At 42.6% G+C, this 13,572-nt stretch overlaps 1 protein-coding gene across 2 annotated transcripts; it reads left to right on the forward strand.

Moving 5' to 3' along the window:
* The first annotated feature begins 2,694 nt into the window (after nucleotides 1–2,694).
* Nucleotides 2,695–13,225, forward strand: kl (klotho). Of its 2 annotated transcripts, none has more exons than XM_034605999.1 (13): nucleotides 2,695–3,911; nucleotides 4,793–5,223; nucleotides 5,306–5,385; nucleotides 5,943–6,105; nucleotides 6,820–6,925; nucleotides 7,638–7,787; nucleotides 8,545–8,780; nucleotides 9,419–9,614; nucleotides 9,892–10,070; nucleotides 10,339–10,446; nucleotides 10,651–10,756; nucleotides 11,186–11,312; nucleotides 12,588–13,225. In XM_034605999.1, the coding sequence occupies exons 1-13, from the start codon at nucleotides 3,198–3,200 to the stop codon at nucleotides 12,920–12,922; spliced, it is 2,931 nt and encodes a 976-aa protein (XP_034461890.1). In that variant the 5' UTR covers nucleotides 2,695–3,197; the 3' UTR covers nucleotides 12,923–13,225. The 2 variants fall into 2 exon arrangements, with proteins under 2 accessions (XP_034461890.1, XP_034461889.1); XM_034605998.1 differs by having other exon boundaries at nucleotides 2,696–3,911; nucleotides 9,892–10,076.
* The last annotated feature ends 347 nt before the right edge of the window (nucleotides 13,226–13,572 follow it).

Raw genomic sequence — 13,572 nt, forward strand, 5'->3', positions numbered from 1 at the left:
TTATTTCACTTGTCTTCACTCGTTCTTGTCGACACCAGCGGCCGGGATTCCTTCAGCTGAGACGCGGATCAGGCCGAAGTGTCTCGAGTCACAAATGCAGCTCGTTGGCTACAGTTCAAGTTTTTTTTCTAAATACCGGAAATTTTGTTTTAGCTTTGCCTTAATTTATCAACACCTATAATTGTTTTTTACTTTTTAAACACACTGTGCAATCAAAACCTGCCTAGAATTGTTAAAAAATATGTTGTTTGAGAAGCTGATAATGATTTTTTGGGGGCTGATACCGAAACCGATATTAGGGGATAAAAATGTATTGGTACCGATTTTAAAAACTTGTGTGTCACTCAGTAGCCGGCATCCCTCCGCCAAGTCCCAACAGAACCACATTTAAATCCACTAGACTTTGATTTTTATTTGGGGGTGCTCCAAAATCCCAAATTGCACAAGTGCATTAATATCAATCAATCAAATTTTATTTGTATAGCCCATATTCACAAATCACAATTTGTCTCATAGGGCTTTAACAAGGTGTGACATCCTCTGCACTTAACCCACAACAAGAGTAACTTTTAACAGGGGTAAGAAGAACGTAGAAACCTCAGAGAGCCACATGTGAGGATCCCTCTCCCAGAACGGACAGAAGTGCAATAGATGTCCCGTGTAAAGGAGAACATCAGCAAGATAAGGGTATTTGCAGCATTGATTAGAATAAACAATCCTTTAAACCTGCCTGATTTTATTCAACAAGATCCATGACCCATCATTTTGAGAAATGTATCTAAATGTTAAAAATGCTGCATCTCACACAATGTTGGAGAAAAAAAAAAAAAACCTGGATCTGCACCAAAGTTGAAAGGGTTCTTCTCTGACCCAAACCGCATCCTTCCGCTGTCTCACAGTAATTTGGCAAGTAGTTTTTGCATTATCTTGCCGACAGGGATGAAAACATAAACTCCTTGGCAAAGGTGATATTTGGCAATGATTCCGAAGATGTTATCAAAAACCTTATGACAAAGAAATGTCATTGACTCTTAATATTTAGCACATAAACCATAAACTTTATTATAAATATCTACAAATTAAAAGACACCACAAACACCATCGAAGTTATTGAATATTAAATAAGAAATCAACATGATTTTCTGCAGTGATTATTCTATAAATTAAACGTTTTCATATCAGCAAACAAAAACGCAGATACTGATTTCTCTGTGACGGATGATATCGGCTTACCCATGGGGTTAGGGTTAGGTAACCAATCGGGCTCTTTGGTTTGGTTCTTACTAAATCTCACCTGTTAGAAAAGACGGTTTGAAATCACAGGGAAGAGTTTGAGATGTTGAGGCTGAACAACCTGTTGGTTCTGAATCATCTGTTTGTCCAAAAACTGAGCAAATGAATCTGCTGCATCTTTTTATCTGTTACAAAGCAAAGTGACATCATTATGACTTCTGAAGGTTTTGGAGCCTCGCAAACAACCAGAGGAGATTCATTCATGCAGTTGAGGTATCGACGTAGACAACACGGGATCAACCACGTTTGATGTGGATGAAAACAGAAAACCCACAGATTAAGAAAACCTCTCAGCAGTCGTATGATCTTTTTTCATTTCAGTGTTTCACCACCTGGCACCATTTTATTTGTTCTTCCTGTGTTTATACATAGACTCACTGTGCTGTACGTTAATGTATGTATACGTACGTTTAAGGTTCTGAACTTTCCAGCGCTGCACAACTCAGTGGAAACACCCCCCCCCACACACACACACACACACACACACACACACCACGTTCACACTGTGGTTATGATCCATGACTGACTATGATCACTGACGCTGGTTTCCTACATCAGATAAAACACACACCTGCTCTCGGAGGCAAATCTAATGAACGACGACCGTCCTCAGCTCCGTCGCTCACTGAGCTGAACATCTGAGTTCCTGTTCAGATTCACTCAATGAAGAGAACATGGACTGTAAAGAAAGTTTAATTAGACATCTGATTGTCCAATTAATTATCCTTATCTTTTTGATTTGTGCAGTTAAATAGGGATCAACAGCAAAATATATACGTCTGTAGGACGGTTTAAATAACAATCAACCAAATCACTGGTATTTTCTTATTCGTTGAGATTACATCATCACATATTGTTGGTTCACTTCGATGACAGAAACATAAAAGTACCAGTTTGCTCACGTCACCAGTGTTTTGTCCTCTGACTGAAGTTGTGTTGACAGTTGATCACATTTTAATATTGTTTAACTTTTATTATCTGTGTAAATAACAAAAAAGAGTTTTCCCAATCTGTTTTGATTGTTTTTGATCTTCAGCTCCTCAAACTTCTCATTACTTGATCATTTTCTCTGTAAAATATCATAAAACTGACATTTTTTACAACAAAACTTTGAATAGTTTGAATAACTAAGTAATTAGAATAAATTGGGATTGAAATATTATCGCAAAAGGTAAATTAATTGGTTTCTGTCAAGCAAATAATTGTTTCGGCTCAACACAATTTAGGATTTGTTGCTATTAAAGATTATTTATATATCTTCTTCTAAAATATTTTAGGATCAGTAACTCCAAGTTCACACACACACACTAATGCAGGTGTGATATCATGGACCAAAATGTCCAGATGCACTAAGAGGCCTGAGTTTCCGAGCAACAGGAGCTGAGAGCAGGAAGATAAGGAAGCAGGGTGACCGTGGTGCAGTATGGGTAACTGGTTCTGTGTTTGCATATCTCCTCCTCACCCCATCATCTGCCTGCTGAACTTGATCCAGTGAGAGATGCAGATGAGGCTGTGACATGTGACACTTGAATGGCCTCCTATGAGATTAGGAGCTGAGGATGTATGATAATGGTGCTGTGGAGGTCACGTGGAGGCTCTGGCACCTGGGTCACCCCCCGGCCTCGGTCCCTCTCAATGAGACATCATGGATCAAACTGCGCCCTCGCTCCACAGGAGATTGATCATTTGGGATCTCGCACCATCAAGTTGTGCCTGGAGACCTTCGTGCGTCAGGCGCTCTGGGTAATAATTGACAGGTTTGGAGAGGTGGTGCGTGCGGTGGGTTCACAGCTGGCTGGCTTCACTCCACTGTCCCCTGTTTAATCACCGAAACCCCTCCAAGCATGGTCAGGTGAAGAGCGGAGTGGAGCACTGGACGTCCGAGGCCAGAACAGCCCGGAGCCATGCGCGCCCTGCTCGCCCTCCTCGCGCTCCTCGCCCCCCTCAGCTCCGCCAAACCCAACGCTGGCCTGAAAACGTGGAGTCGCTTCAGCAAAATGCCTTATCCCGGAGACAAGGCTTTCCTCTACGACACCTTCCCCAGGGACTTCGTATGGGCGGTGGGCACGGCCGCGTACCAGGTGGAGGGCGCGTTCGAGAAGGACGGCAAGGGCCTCTCCATTTGGGACACTTTTACGCGCGGAGGGAACCGGATGGCCACGGGGGACGTGGGCAGCGACAGCTACCACAACATCCACGCCGACATCCGAGCCATCCGGCAGCTCGGGGTCAGCCACTACCGCTTCTCCCTGTCCTGGGCCCGGATGTTCCCCAACGGGACTCGCGGGAGCCACAACGAGATCGGCACCAACTACTACCGGACGCTCATCCGGAGGCTGAAGGAGATCCGCGTGCAGCCGGTGGTCACGCTGTACCACTGGGACCTGCCCGACCACCTGCAGCAGACCCTCGGCGGCTGGAGCAACCCGGAGATGGTGGGCATCTTCAAGGAGTACGCGGACTTCTGCTTCCAGACCTTCGGGGACGACGTGAAGCTCTGGATCACCATCGATAACCCGTTCGTGGTGGCGCGTCACGGGTACGGCACCGGAGTGGTCGCCCCCGGGATCAAGAGCGACCCCGACCTGCCGTTCAGGGTGGGACACAACCTGCTGAAGGTACCGATCAGGGGACGTGTGGGTTCACATTAAATACATTATTATATATCTGTACAGTTTAAATGTTTATCTCCAAGAATTGTTTTAACTGAACCTGTCAAATACTCATAACATCATATCATATACAATATAACTTCATATTACTTATTACATATTACTCACTATCATTGTACTATATACTTTCTATTGCCCTATACTTTGATAGTAACTTATTTTATTTCTATTAGGCACTGGTTCATTATTAACTCTGTATACACTTATATTTTTATTTTCACTTATATATTTTATACTTAATACTTTTTTTATTCTATTTTAGTTAGTATTTTGTACTGTCACTGTTATTGTGGAGCAACCTGGCACAAGAATTACATTCTGTATTTAAAAGTCTATCTTATCTTATCTTATCAAAAGTAAAGTACTTCACTTGTATTGCTATTATTAGTAATATTTTGACTGACCTGTTATTATTATAGAAATTGCAGTTATAACAAACTAGTTTATAAACTGTGGACTTGTTTAATCTTAAAGTATTTTCCTGTTCTCTAATGTACAGTAGCTGATGAGCAGGTGGATAAACAATATTTCTCTCTGTATTTAAATTAAAAAGTATATAGAAGAGATATCAAAGTAAAGTAAAATAATCTAAAAAGATATATTATTTATTTAACTTTTTTAACCTTTATGAAACTTTTTGAGACATGAAATTAAGTTTAACTGATGGATTTTTCTTCATTCCATCCTTCTCAAACTTTGCCTTCTCCTTCCCTCATCATTTCATAACCATGTTCTCCTTCTCCTCCTCCTCCTTCTCCTCCTCCTCCTCCTCCTTCTCCTCCTCCTTCTCCATCACTTCTCTCTCTCTGTGTCTGTTTGTCCTCCAGGCCCACGCGGCTGTGTGGCACCTCTACGACCGACACTACCGCCCCCGTCAGCAGGGCAAGCTGTCCATGGCTCTGGCCTCTCACTGGATCAAGCCCAGCCGCACCCGCCTGGAGAGCCTGCGGGAGTGCCAGTGCTCCCTGGACCACGTCCTGGGCTGGTTCGCACGGCCGCTGTTCACAGACGGGGACTACCCCCCCTGCATGAGGGCCAGGCTGGGATCACGGCTGCCCACCTTCACGCGGGAGGAGAGGGAGCAGGTGAGGGGAACGGCGGACTTCTTCGCCCTCTCCCACGGAGCGGCTCTCAGCTTCCAGCTCATCAACGACAGCCTGAAGTTTGGGCAGCAGGAGGATCTGGACCTGAGGATGCTGCTCTACTGGGTCAACGCCGAATACGACAGGCCGCCCATCTTCGTGGTGCAGAGTGGTTGGTAGGTGTCTGGTGTCGTGGTGTTTCCTGTGTGCTGCTCCGGTGTTTGCTGAACATGTTGTTTTCACTGCTGCTCCATGCAGGTATGTCCTCGGCAGCACCAAGACTGAAGACCCCAAACACATGTACTACCTGAAGAGGTTCATCGCTGAGGCCCTGAAATGTGAGTTCTGACCCATCACAGCAGCACGGAGAGCAAATCGCTAATATGGACATGGATCCATTTGCAACTGAGACGTTAAGAGAAGTAACCACTTAAATCTGCCTGTCTGTGACTGTCTGTGTTTCTGTGTGTCTGTCTGTGTCTGTGTCTGTGTCTGTCTGTGTTTATCTGTTTGTCTGTTTGTCTGTGTTTGTCTGTTTCTCTGTCTGTCTGTCTGTCTGTCTGTGACTGTCTGTGTTTCTGTGTGTCTGTCTGTGTCTGTGTTTGTCTGTGTTTATCTGTGTCTATCTGTGTCTATCTGTGTCTGTTTGTGTTTGTCTGTGTTTGTCTGTTTCTCTCTGTGTCTGTCTGTTTCTCTGTCTGTCTGTCTGTGTCTGTCTGTTTCTCTGTCTGTCTGTCTGTCTGTCTGTGTCTGTCTGTGTCTCTCTGTGTCTGTCTGTTTCTCTGTCTGTCTGTCTGTGTCTGTCTGTGTCTCTCTGTGTTTGTCTGTGTCTCTCTGTGTCTCTCTGTGTTTGTCTGTGTCTGTCGGTCTGTGTGTGTCTGTGTGTCCCATGCAGCGATCGTCATAGACAGAGTGAATGTGATTGGATACACAGCCTGGTCCCTGATCGATGGTTTCGAGTGGCACAGAGAATACGGGATACGACGAGGACTCTACTACGTGGACTTCAACACTCTGGACATGAAGAGGGAGCCCAAGACGTCTGCCACCTTCTACAGGTGAAACCTGCTGAGTGGGGATTTTAACATGGGACGAACAACACTGTAAATTTAAAACACTGTGGCACAGATGATTAAAAACCTGTCGCTGTGTTTTCAAGTTTAATTTTGTCACTTTGCTGAGTCGTTCCATTTTTCTACTGCAGGTAAATAATTGACCGATTTCAGTTTAATATCTGCAATAGTTGCTTCAGTGGAAAACAACTATTGCCGATATTAAACTGAAGTGTTTTTAAATATTCACACCAAATGTGAGATTTAAACAAAATGTGAACTAATCTTATTAGTTTATACAACAAACAAAAGTCTGGTGTAAATTATCTTAATGACAATGACCAAATTACGCTAATGAATTTAATTGTTTACCTTTTGAATATCATGAAACATCTGTTAGTGCTCACTACACATATACACATTAGGTTCAAGAACGTTATTGTCATTGTGCAAACACAAATAAATTACAAAGGAAAATACACAAATATATAATAAGCAGCTTTCTAATAACAGAAATCTAAGCAAAAGAAGTTATAAAACAAAGTTATTTCAAAGTAAAAGTATTAGTTCTTCAGTTTTCTGGCAAGAAAGAACTACACTTTATTTATTTTTGATCTGTTTAAAGGCCTTTTTAAAACTGCACAATGTGATATAATCTACAGATGTAGTTTTTCCCCTCTCAGCTCCCCCTAATGTGATCATCATTTTTTATTCCCTCAGAAACGTCATCCAAAGAAACGGTTTCCCGGAACTTCCAGAGAACAGACCAGCGCAGGGAGTCTTCCCGTGTGATTTTGCCTGGGGCGTATCTGCCAACTCCATCCAGGTACGAGTGTGTGTTTGTGTCGAGGACGGGAAGAGAGAGTTTTGTGTTTGTGGAAGGATGAAGAGTCACGGAGGCTCGGGTGTGACGGACGGTAAAGGACAGAACACTGTCAATGAACAACACAACAACAAGAGTTCCTCAGAAACAGGAAACAAAGAGAAAAACATTAACTACTTATTACCTTACCTGACTCAGCGTTATATTTAGTGAGGAGTTTTAATTAGTTAACACAACATTTTGAATTAACTCCTACTATTAATTATCTTCAGCTGAATGAGGAAGGTCCGGAATATCCGTTAAATTCACAGCTCTGTTATAAGTTCTTAATTCCCAGAGTGAATTTTAACAACACAGAGTCACTCCTCTGCTCTCTGACTCACTCACATTACCTTCACTCCATTATTTTGAACTTGCAGTTTTCATGGTGAAAGTCCAGTTCAGACTCGGCCATGACGATGAATCCTCTCTTAATCATAAACCAGATAACCTCACAGCGCCCGCACCTCACAGGACCCACTCCTCCTGTCCATTCGCCCTATTAGGCCTTTATTTGCATGGGTGTGTATGAGGTACACGCAGCGTTAGGCGGTGAGCAGGTGCATGTTTACATTGGTTTGTGTGTGTGTGTGTGTGTGTGTGTGTGTGTGTGTGTGTGTGTGTGTGTGTTTGTGTGTGTTTGTGTGTTTTTGTGCGGTCTGCCCTCATGTCGCAGGTGGAGACGATGCCCAGCCAGCTTGCTGACCCCAGTGTTTACCTTTGGAACATCTCCAACAACGGCGCCCTGATGAAGCTGGAGGGCTTCAGCGCGCCGCCTTTACGGAGAACGGCACACTGTGCTGATTACGTCACCGTCCGACAACAAGTGTGTCTCTCTCCCGCTCAAACACTGATCATTTAAACAACTCTTACTGCACTAAAGATAAAAGGTTCAGGGTGTAGAATTTAGTGACATCTAGTGGTGAAGTTGCATGTTGCAGCTGAATACCCCCTCACCCTCCCCTTCCAAACATGAAAGAGAACCTGTGGACACATTCAGTTGTCCTAAAAACTCAAAAGTTGTTTAGTTTGTCCAGTTTGGGCTTCTGTAAAAAACATGGCGGCCTCCGTAGAGAGAACCCACTACCGATGTAAATATAAAGTATTTAAATATAAAGGGTCTATTCTAGGGTAAAGAAAACAACAATTTTGTGAAACACACTAGTGAAAACATGACTAGTATTTTAATATTCAATTTATTTATATATTAGATAGATCCCTTTCACCTAAATCTTACACACTGGACCTTTAAGTGACTGAAGTCAGTTAATGTTCTGTATTGACTCAGATTTCCTGGACGGTAAAAGATCGTATCTATCAAATGGACTTAACAGTGTTCATGTGTGGGAAATCATTTCCTTTTTATTCATAAACAAAACTGAAATGAAGAAACGTTGATTTTCTAAGTATTCTCCATAGATTTTAGCTTTATTACTTGAACATTTTGTTACTTATGATACATATTTGTAAGAAAGTGAAAACATCAGGGAGTAGTTCATGTACCGAGATACAAACTGTAGGAATTGCAGAAAAATGATCAGTTAAGTGCTGCGTATAGATTTTTACCTCCTCCCTCTCTGCAGGTGGATGAAATCCAGCAGGTCGGAGTAAACCACTTCCATTTCTCTCTGAACTGGTCAGCCCTGGTGCCCACGGGCGATGTGGCTCACCCCAACACCACCCTGCTGGGCTACTACCGCTGCTTCACCCATCAGCTGCTGCGGGCCAACGTCACGCCCGTGGTCACGCTGTGGCACCACACACGCCAGCGCAGCAGCCTGCCGGCGCCGCTGGACACCATCAACAAGTGGCTGAACAGGTGGAGACACAGACGCTGAGGCTGGATATGGAGGTTGAAGCTGTTTTTGTCGGTTGGATGTCAGAGGCCTGAGAGTTAGATAGATGGATAGATAGATAGATAGATAGATAGATAGATAGATAGATAGATAGATAGATAGAACTTTATTTATCCACACATCGGGGAAATTCTTTAAACTACTATAACTACACTCTTCCATCTCACGACTCTTCCTTCAGTTTCTTATTTGGATTCAAACGTTACATTATTTACTCGAGGGCTGAACAAGTGTCATGACCAGTAGAACTTGTAAATCTGTCCTCAAATACAGACCAATAATCCACACCCACCTCCTTCACCTGTCTGATTGTAGTTTATTAGACTTTACTGGTCGGATGTAAAAGTAAACATCCAACACTGTTCCAGGAACATTCTGTCTTCTGAACCAACTTTTATCTCTTGCTGCCATGGTATCATCTTTCCTTTTCCTGTCATAAAGATATATCACTGTACACAGTCATCCTCATATTTAACATATCTTTGATAAAATAGTTTAACTGTTAGTAAACATGTTTCATGTCTTATAATAACACTTTTAGAGAAATTACATACATCTCAGTGCGTAAAATAAAGATGTCCTCATTTGACTTTTCTCTCAGGGAGATTCCGGAGGCGTTCGCAGATTACGCCAGACTCTGCTACAGAGAACTCGGAGCCCACGTGAAGATGTGGATCACCCTGAACGAGCCCAACGACGAGATGGTGAGCTACCAGGAGGGGCATCAGATGCTGCGGGCGCACGCTCTGGCCTGGCGCGCCTACGACCGCGAGTTTAGGCACACGCAGGGAGGACAGGTCAGTAGAGATATAGAGATAACTTTTTCAGCAGCTGCTTCATAGATTCTGTTAAGTTCAACAGCATCATGTGTTTTTTCTCGGATTTCTATGTGGGATTTTCTTTTAAAATACAAATAAAACAACAATTGTACACTAAAGAACTTGCCAATTTTTTTTTTAACAGCAATTATAGTACATGTAGCACGTGTGCATGAATGAGTCACAGCTGGAATCCCCTTAGTTGACAAGAGAAGTGTCTCAGACCTGTGCCGCCATGTTTACTGCTGTGTCTTAGGTGTCTCTGGCTCTGCACATGGACTGGGTGGAACCGGCCTTTTCCTTCAGCCGTGAGGACGTGGAACCAGCTAAACGGGTCCTGGACTTCCGCGTCGGCTGGTTCGCGGAGCCGATCTTTGGCAGCGGGGACTATCCTCTGGGGATGAGGAGCTGGCTGCGTCAGCTCAACTCACTGGAGTACGAGTAGCTTCATTCTGACACTCATGGTCTCCTGAGGACTTGGATGATCCTCTGAAAACTTAAACAAAAAGCCACCACATCTTCACTGTAGCAGATTATTGATGATATATTGAGTCTTGAGTTTCATCCCAGCGCTGCAATAAAAGGGGATCAATGGTTTCTTGGGTTGTTTAAGTCATTTTGAAAGAACTGTACACAATAAAGTAAATTCTGCTGTTATATCGTCTCCTGTGTAAAGGCCCATCTGTTCCGTGTGTTCCCACAGGCTGCCGGTCTTCAATGAAGAGGACAAGCAGCTGGTGAAAGGAACGTACGACTTCTTCGCCATCAGTCACTTCAGCACCAAGCTGGTGACACATGCGAAGGAAGACTCGTGAGTTTAAATCCGTTTTTTGCCTTTATTTTGATAGTGACAGACAGGAAACAAAGGGGGAGAGAGGTTGAAGGTATGAGATGCAACAAAAGATGTTGTGTTTGCATCTTAACCACTAATTGAAGACAATCATATTGCTCTAATGCAGTGACATGTCGAGATTACAGCCCATAATGAGCGTCTGTATCATCACCATGTCTGCAGGTACACCTACATGGCCATGCTGGAGGTCCAACACATGATCGACACCACGTGGATCATGTCCCCGAGGCCTGTGGTGCCCTGGGGCCTGAGGAAAGCCCTCAACTGGGTGAGAGAGGACGGAGGAGTCACTGTGTGTTTGGTGGCTGGTTCATTCACATCTTTTCTGTTCTTAATTTACAGTCGTGTGTAAAGTTTAAGTTTAAGTAAAATTTAGAATAAAAGCAGTCGTAGGAAAGCTGACAGTGACTCAGTGAAGGTGAGACACAGGACAGACGACACTGCAGGATTTGATTTGAGGAAAACAGGGAGAACTACAACCTCAAATCCCCCCCTCACTCGAAAATGTGTTTTGCTTGTTGATTCTTCATGTTTAATAATCACTGTGCGGAAAAATGTAAATTCTCAGTGCACAAACTAAGAAGGTGGAAAAATGTGCACAGTACAATAATACTATTTCCAGTGATTCTGGATCCTGGAGAAGAAGATATAAAAAAACCTGTGTTTAGAAAGTGCCACTGCTCCTCTGCTGTGCCAGGTGAAGGAGCACTACTGTGACGTGCCCGTGTTCGTGATGGCTAACGGGGTCCAGGAAGACCCGGCCCGCTTCAAAGACAGCCTGAGAGTCTACTACCTGTACAACTACATCAACGAGGCTCTGAAAGGTGAGACACACACATTTCACTGCTGAGATGATGAGATAAAATTATAATAATTATAATAATTCTGTGGGAAATCTGTGAAAATGTAAAAAACCTATAATGTTAAAGAGAGAAAAATTCAAAAAACACTTCCTTCGCTTCAGTAGTTTTTGAATAATCCTGCTGACAAAGAAGCGGAGATAATACAAAATTCCCATATATTACAGTTAAGTGAGTGAGTGATTAACAGATTATTAGTGTGTTTAGTGATTAGTGCTGCAGGACATCTTCCCTCTAACTTTCATTAAACTGCCTCTGCAGGGCTTAAATATTACACGAGTATTTAGGTCACTGACCTCTGAACAGTCAGCTGACTCAGAACACACACACACGCAAATATCAACAGAGGTACACACTCTGCACTGAACTGAGTCAGGTCACTCACTATCTAGTTTTCTGTCCTTGTGGAGTTTATTAGTTTTACTCTGAAGAAGTCACACAAGGTTGTTCTGTCATGTTATTGTGTTGTAGTTTGCTCTGTCACCACTGAGTGGCAGCACTACACAGAAGAGTTGTTTACAGTTTTGTGTATTTAGATTGAGGAGAATTGTTATGAAGGTTGACTCAGACCAAAATAAATACATGAAAAAAAATGTAAATATATTCTAATAAACATCTATAGTGTTATAATAACACAAACTTACGGCCATATTGTCTTCATTTTAGTTATTTTCTATAAATAGCAATGTGTGAGAATCAAGTTAAATTTATATTTAAGAAGTTATGTTGTTATGTCGATTATGAGATTTTTTTTAAATTAGTGACATAAATTAGTTTACAATAAACAAAAACTCAAAATGCTGCTCAGTTACTTTGTGTTTAAGATTGGTTTTGCTGTAACACTTTATTTTAACTCTTCACATTCTTATATTTGTAATAAGAATATTAATATTTCATAAACGGCTCATAAAGCAGATTTAAGACATTAATATTTATGAAATGAATAAACAACTCTACCTCTAACATTAACATAAGAGTATCTACAATGTCATCGTAGAAGTTACAATCGTTAAAATACAGTATATTAATAATTGTCCCTATAGCCTCTTATAATTTCACCATCATTTATAATCATTTATTCTGTGATTACAAACCAATACATACTATATTCATACCTGGTAAATATGGCAGGTTAAAGGTAAAGTGTTACCTTTTTTCTCCTGTCACATCCAGTCCACCTCCTCACCTTCACAAATAAATCAAATGAATAACGCCCCCTGTTTGGCGGTTCCTCCTCAGCGTACACTCTGGACGGGGTCAACCTGAAGGGTTACTTTGCGTACGCACTGAGCGACCAGAGGGACCCGGGGTTCGGTCTGTACGGCCAAGTCCACGAGGAGGTCATCGTCAAGGCGTCGCTCTCCAACTACCGCAACATCATCCAGCACAACGGCTTCCCCATCCAGGGGGCCGCCCCGCAGCAGTGTCCCAGCTCCCCTCAGCCCTGCCTGGGCTGCCACGTGCTGGTGAAGAGGCCTGTGCTGGGATTCTTGACTCTGGTGGGCTCGGGGGTGCTGATCACCCTGTGCCTCATCATTTACTACACAACCAAGAGACACAAAGAGTGCTACTGAGGATCCTGACTGTTCGGGTTATTGTTTTGTCTTTTTATAAACGAGTCTCAACAAATGATAGAGCTCGTTGTTCAGCGTGTGTAGAGTTCATGTCAGTTTGTAAATTATACTTTGTCTATTGACTTGCTTCTAAATGAGGTTTGAATAAGTACTTGGTGGTGAAATCCTCATAACTGGGGTGTGACCACTGTTATTAAGTGTTATTTAAAGATGGTGTGAATTTGTTACCTGTAGCTGCTGCATTTAACAGCTGATGAACCTGTGAATGTATCAAGACTGTTTTTAAAAAATCTTTTAAAGACTTGGCTACATCTCCAGTTATTTTTTAGAAAATTGTGCAATGATTAATATTGAGGAGCAACTTGATATATTTATTATCCAGGTTTAACTACCACAAGAATGATCAACCCCAGTTGATGGTGTGCATCACAGGAAGTACTTTTCAAAAGGGGATTTTATGCTGGTTGGAGACAACTGTCAATCAATCATCAGTTGATTACTGCACTCCATCATGCTGCCACAGACTCTTAAGGAGAAGATATCCAGAGGAAGACACCATTGGATGATGAATTACTTTTTACAGCTGAAGGCAGGTGTGTACCTGCTGTTATGGGTTAACAGAAAAACTCAATAGAATATTTTTGTCTGCT

The sequence above is a fragment of the Hippoglossus hippoglossus genome, chromosome 14, assembly GCF_009819705.1.
Source record: "Hippoglossus hippoglossus isolate fHipHip1 chromosome 14, fHipHip1.pri, whole genome shotgun sequence".
Taxonomy (NCBI): Eukaryota; Metazoa; Chordata; class Actinopteri; order Pleuronectiformes; family Pleuronectidae; genus Hippoglossus; species Hippoglossus hippoglossus.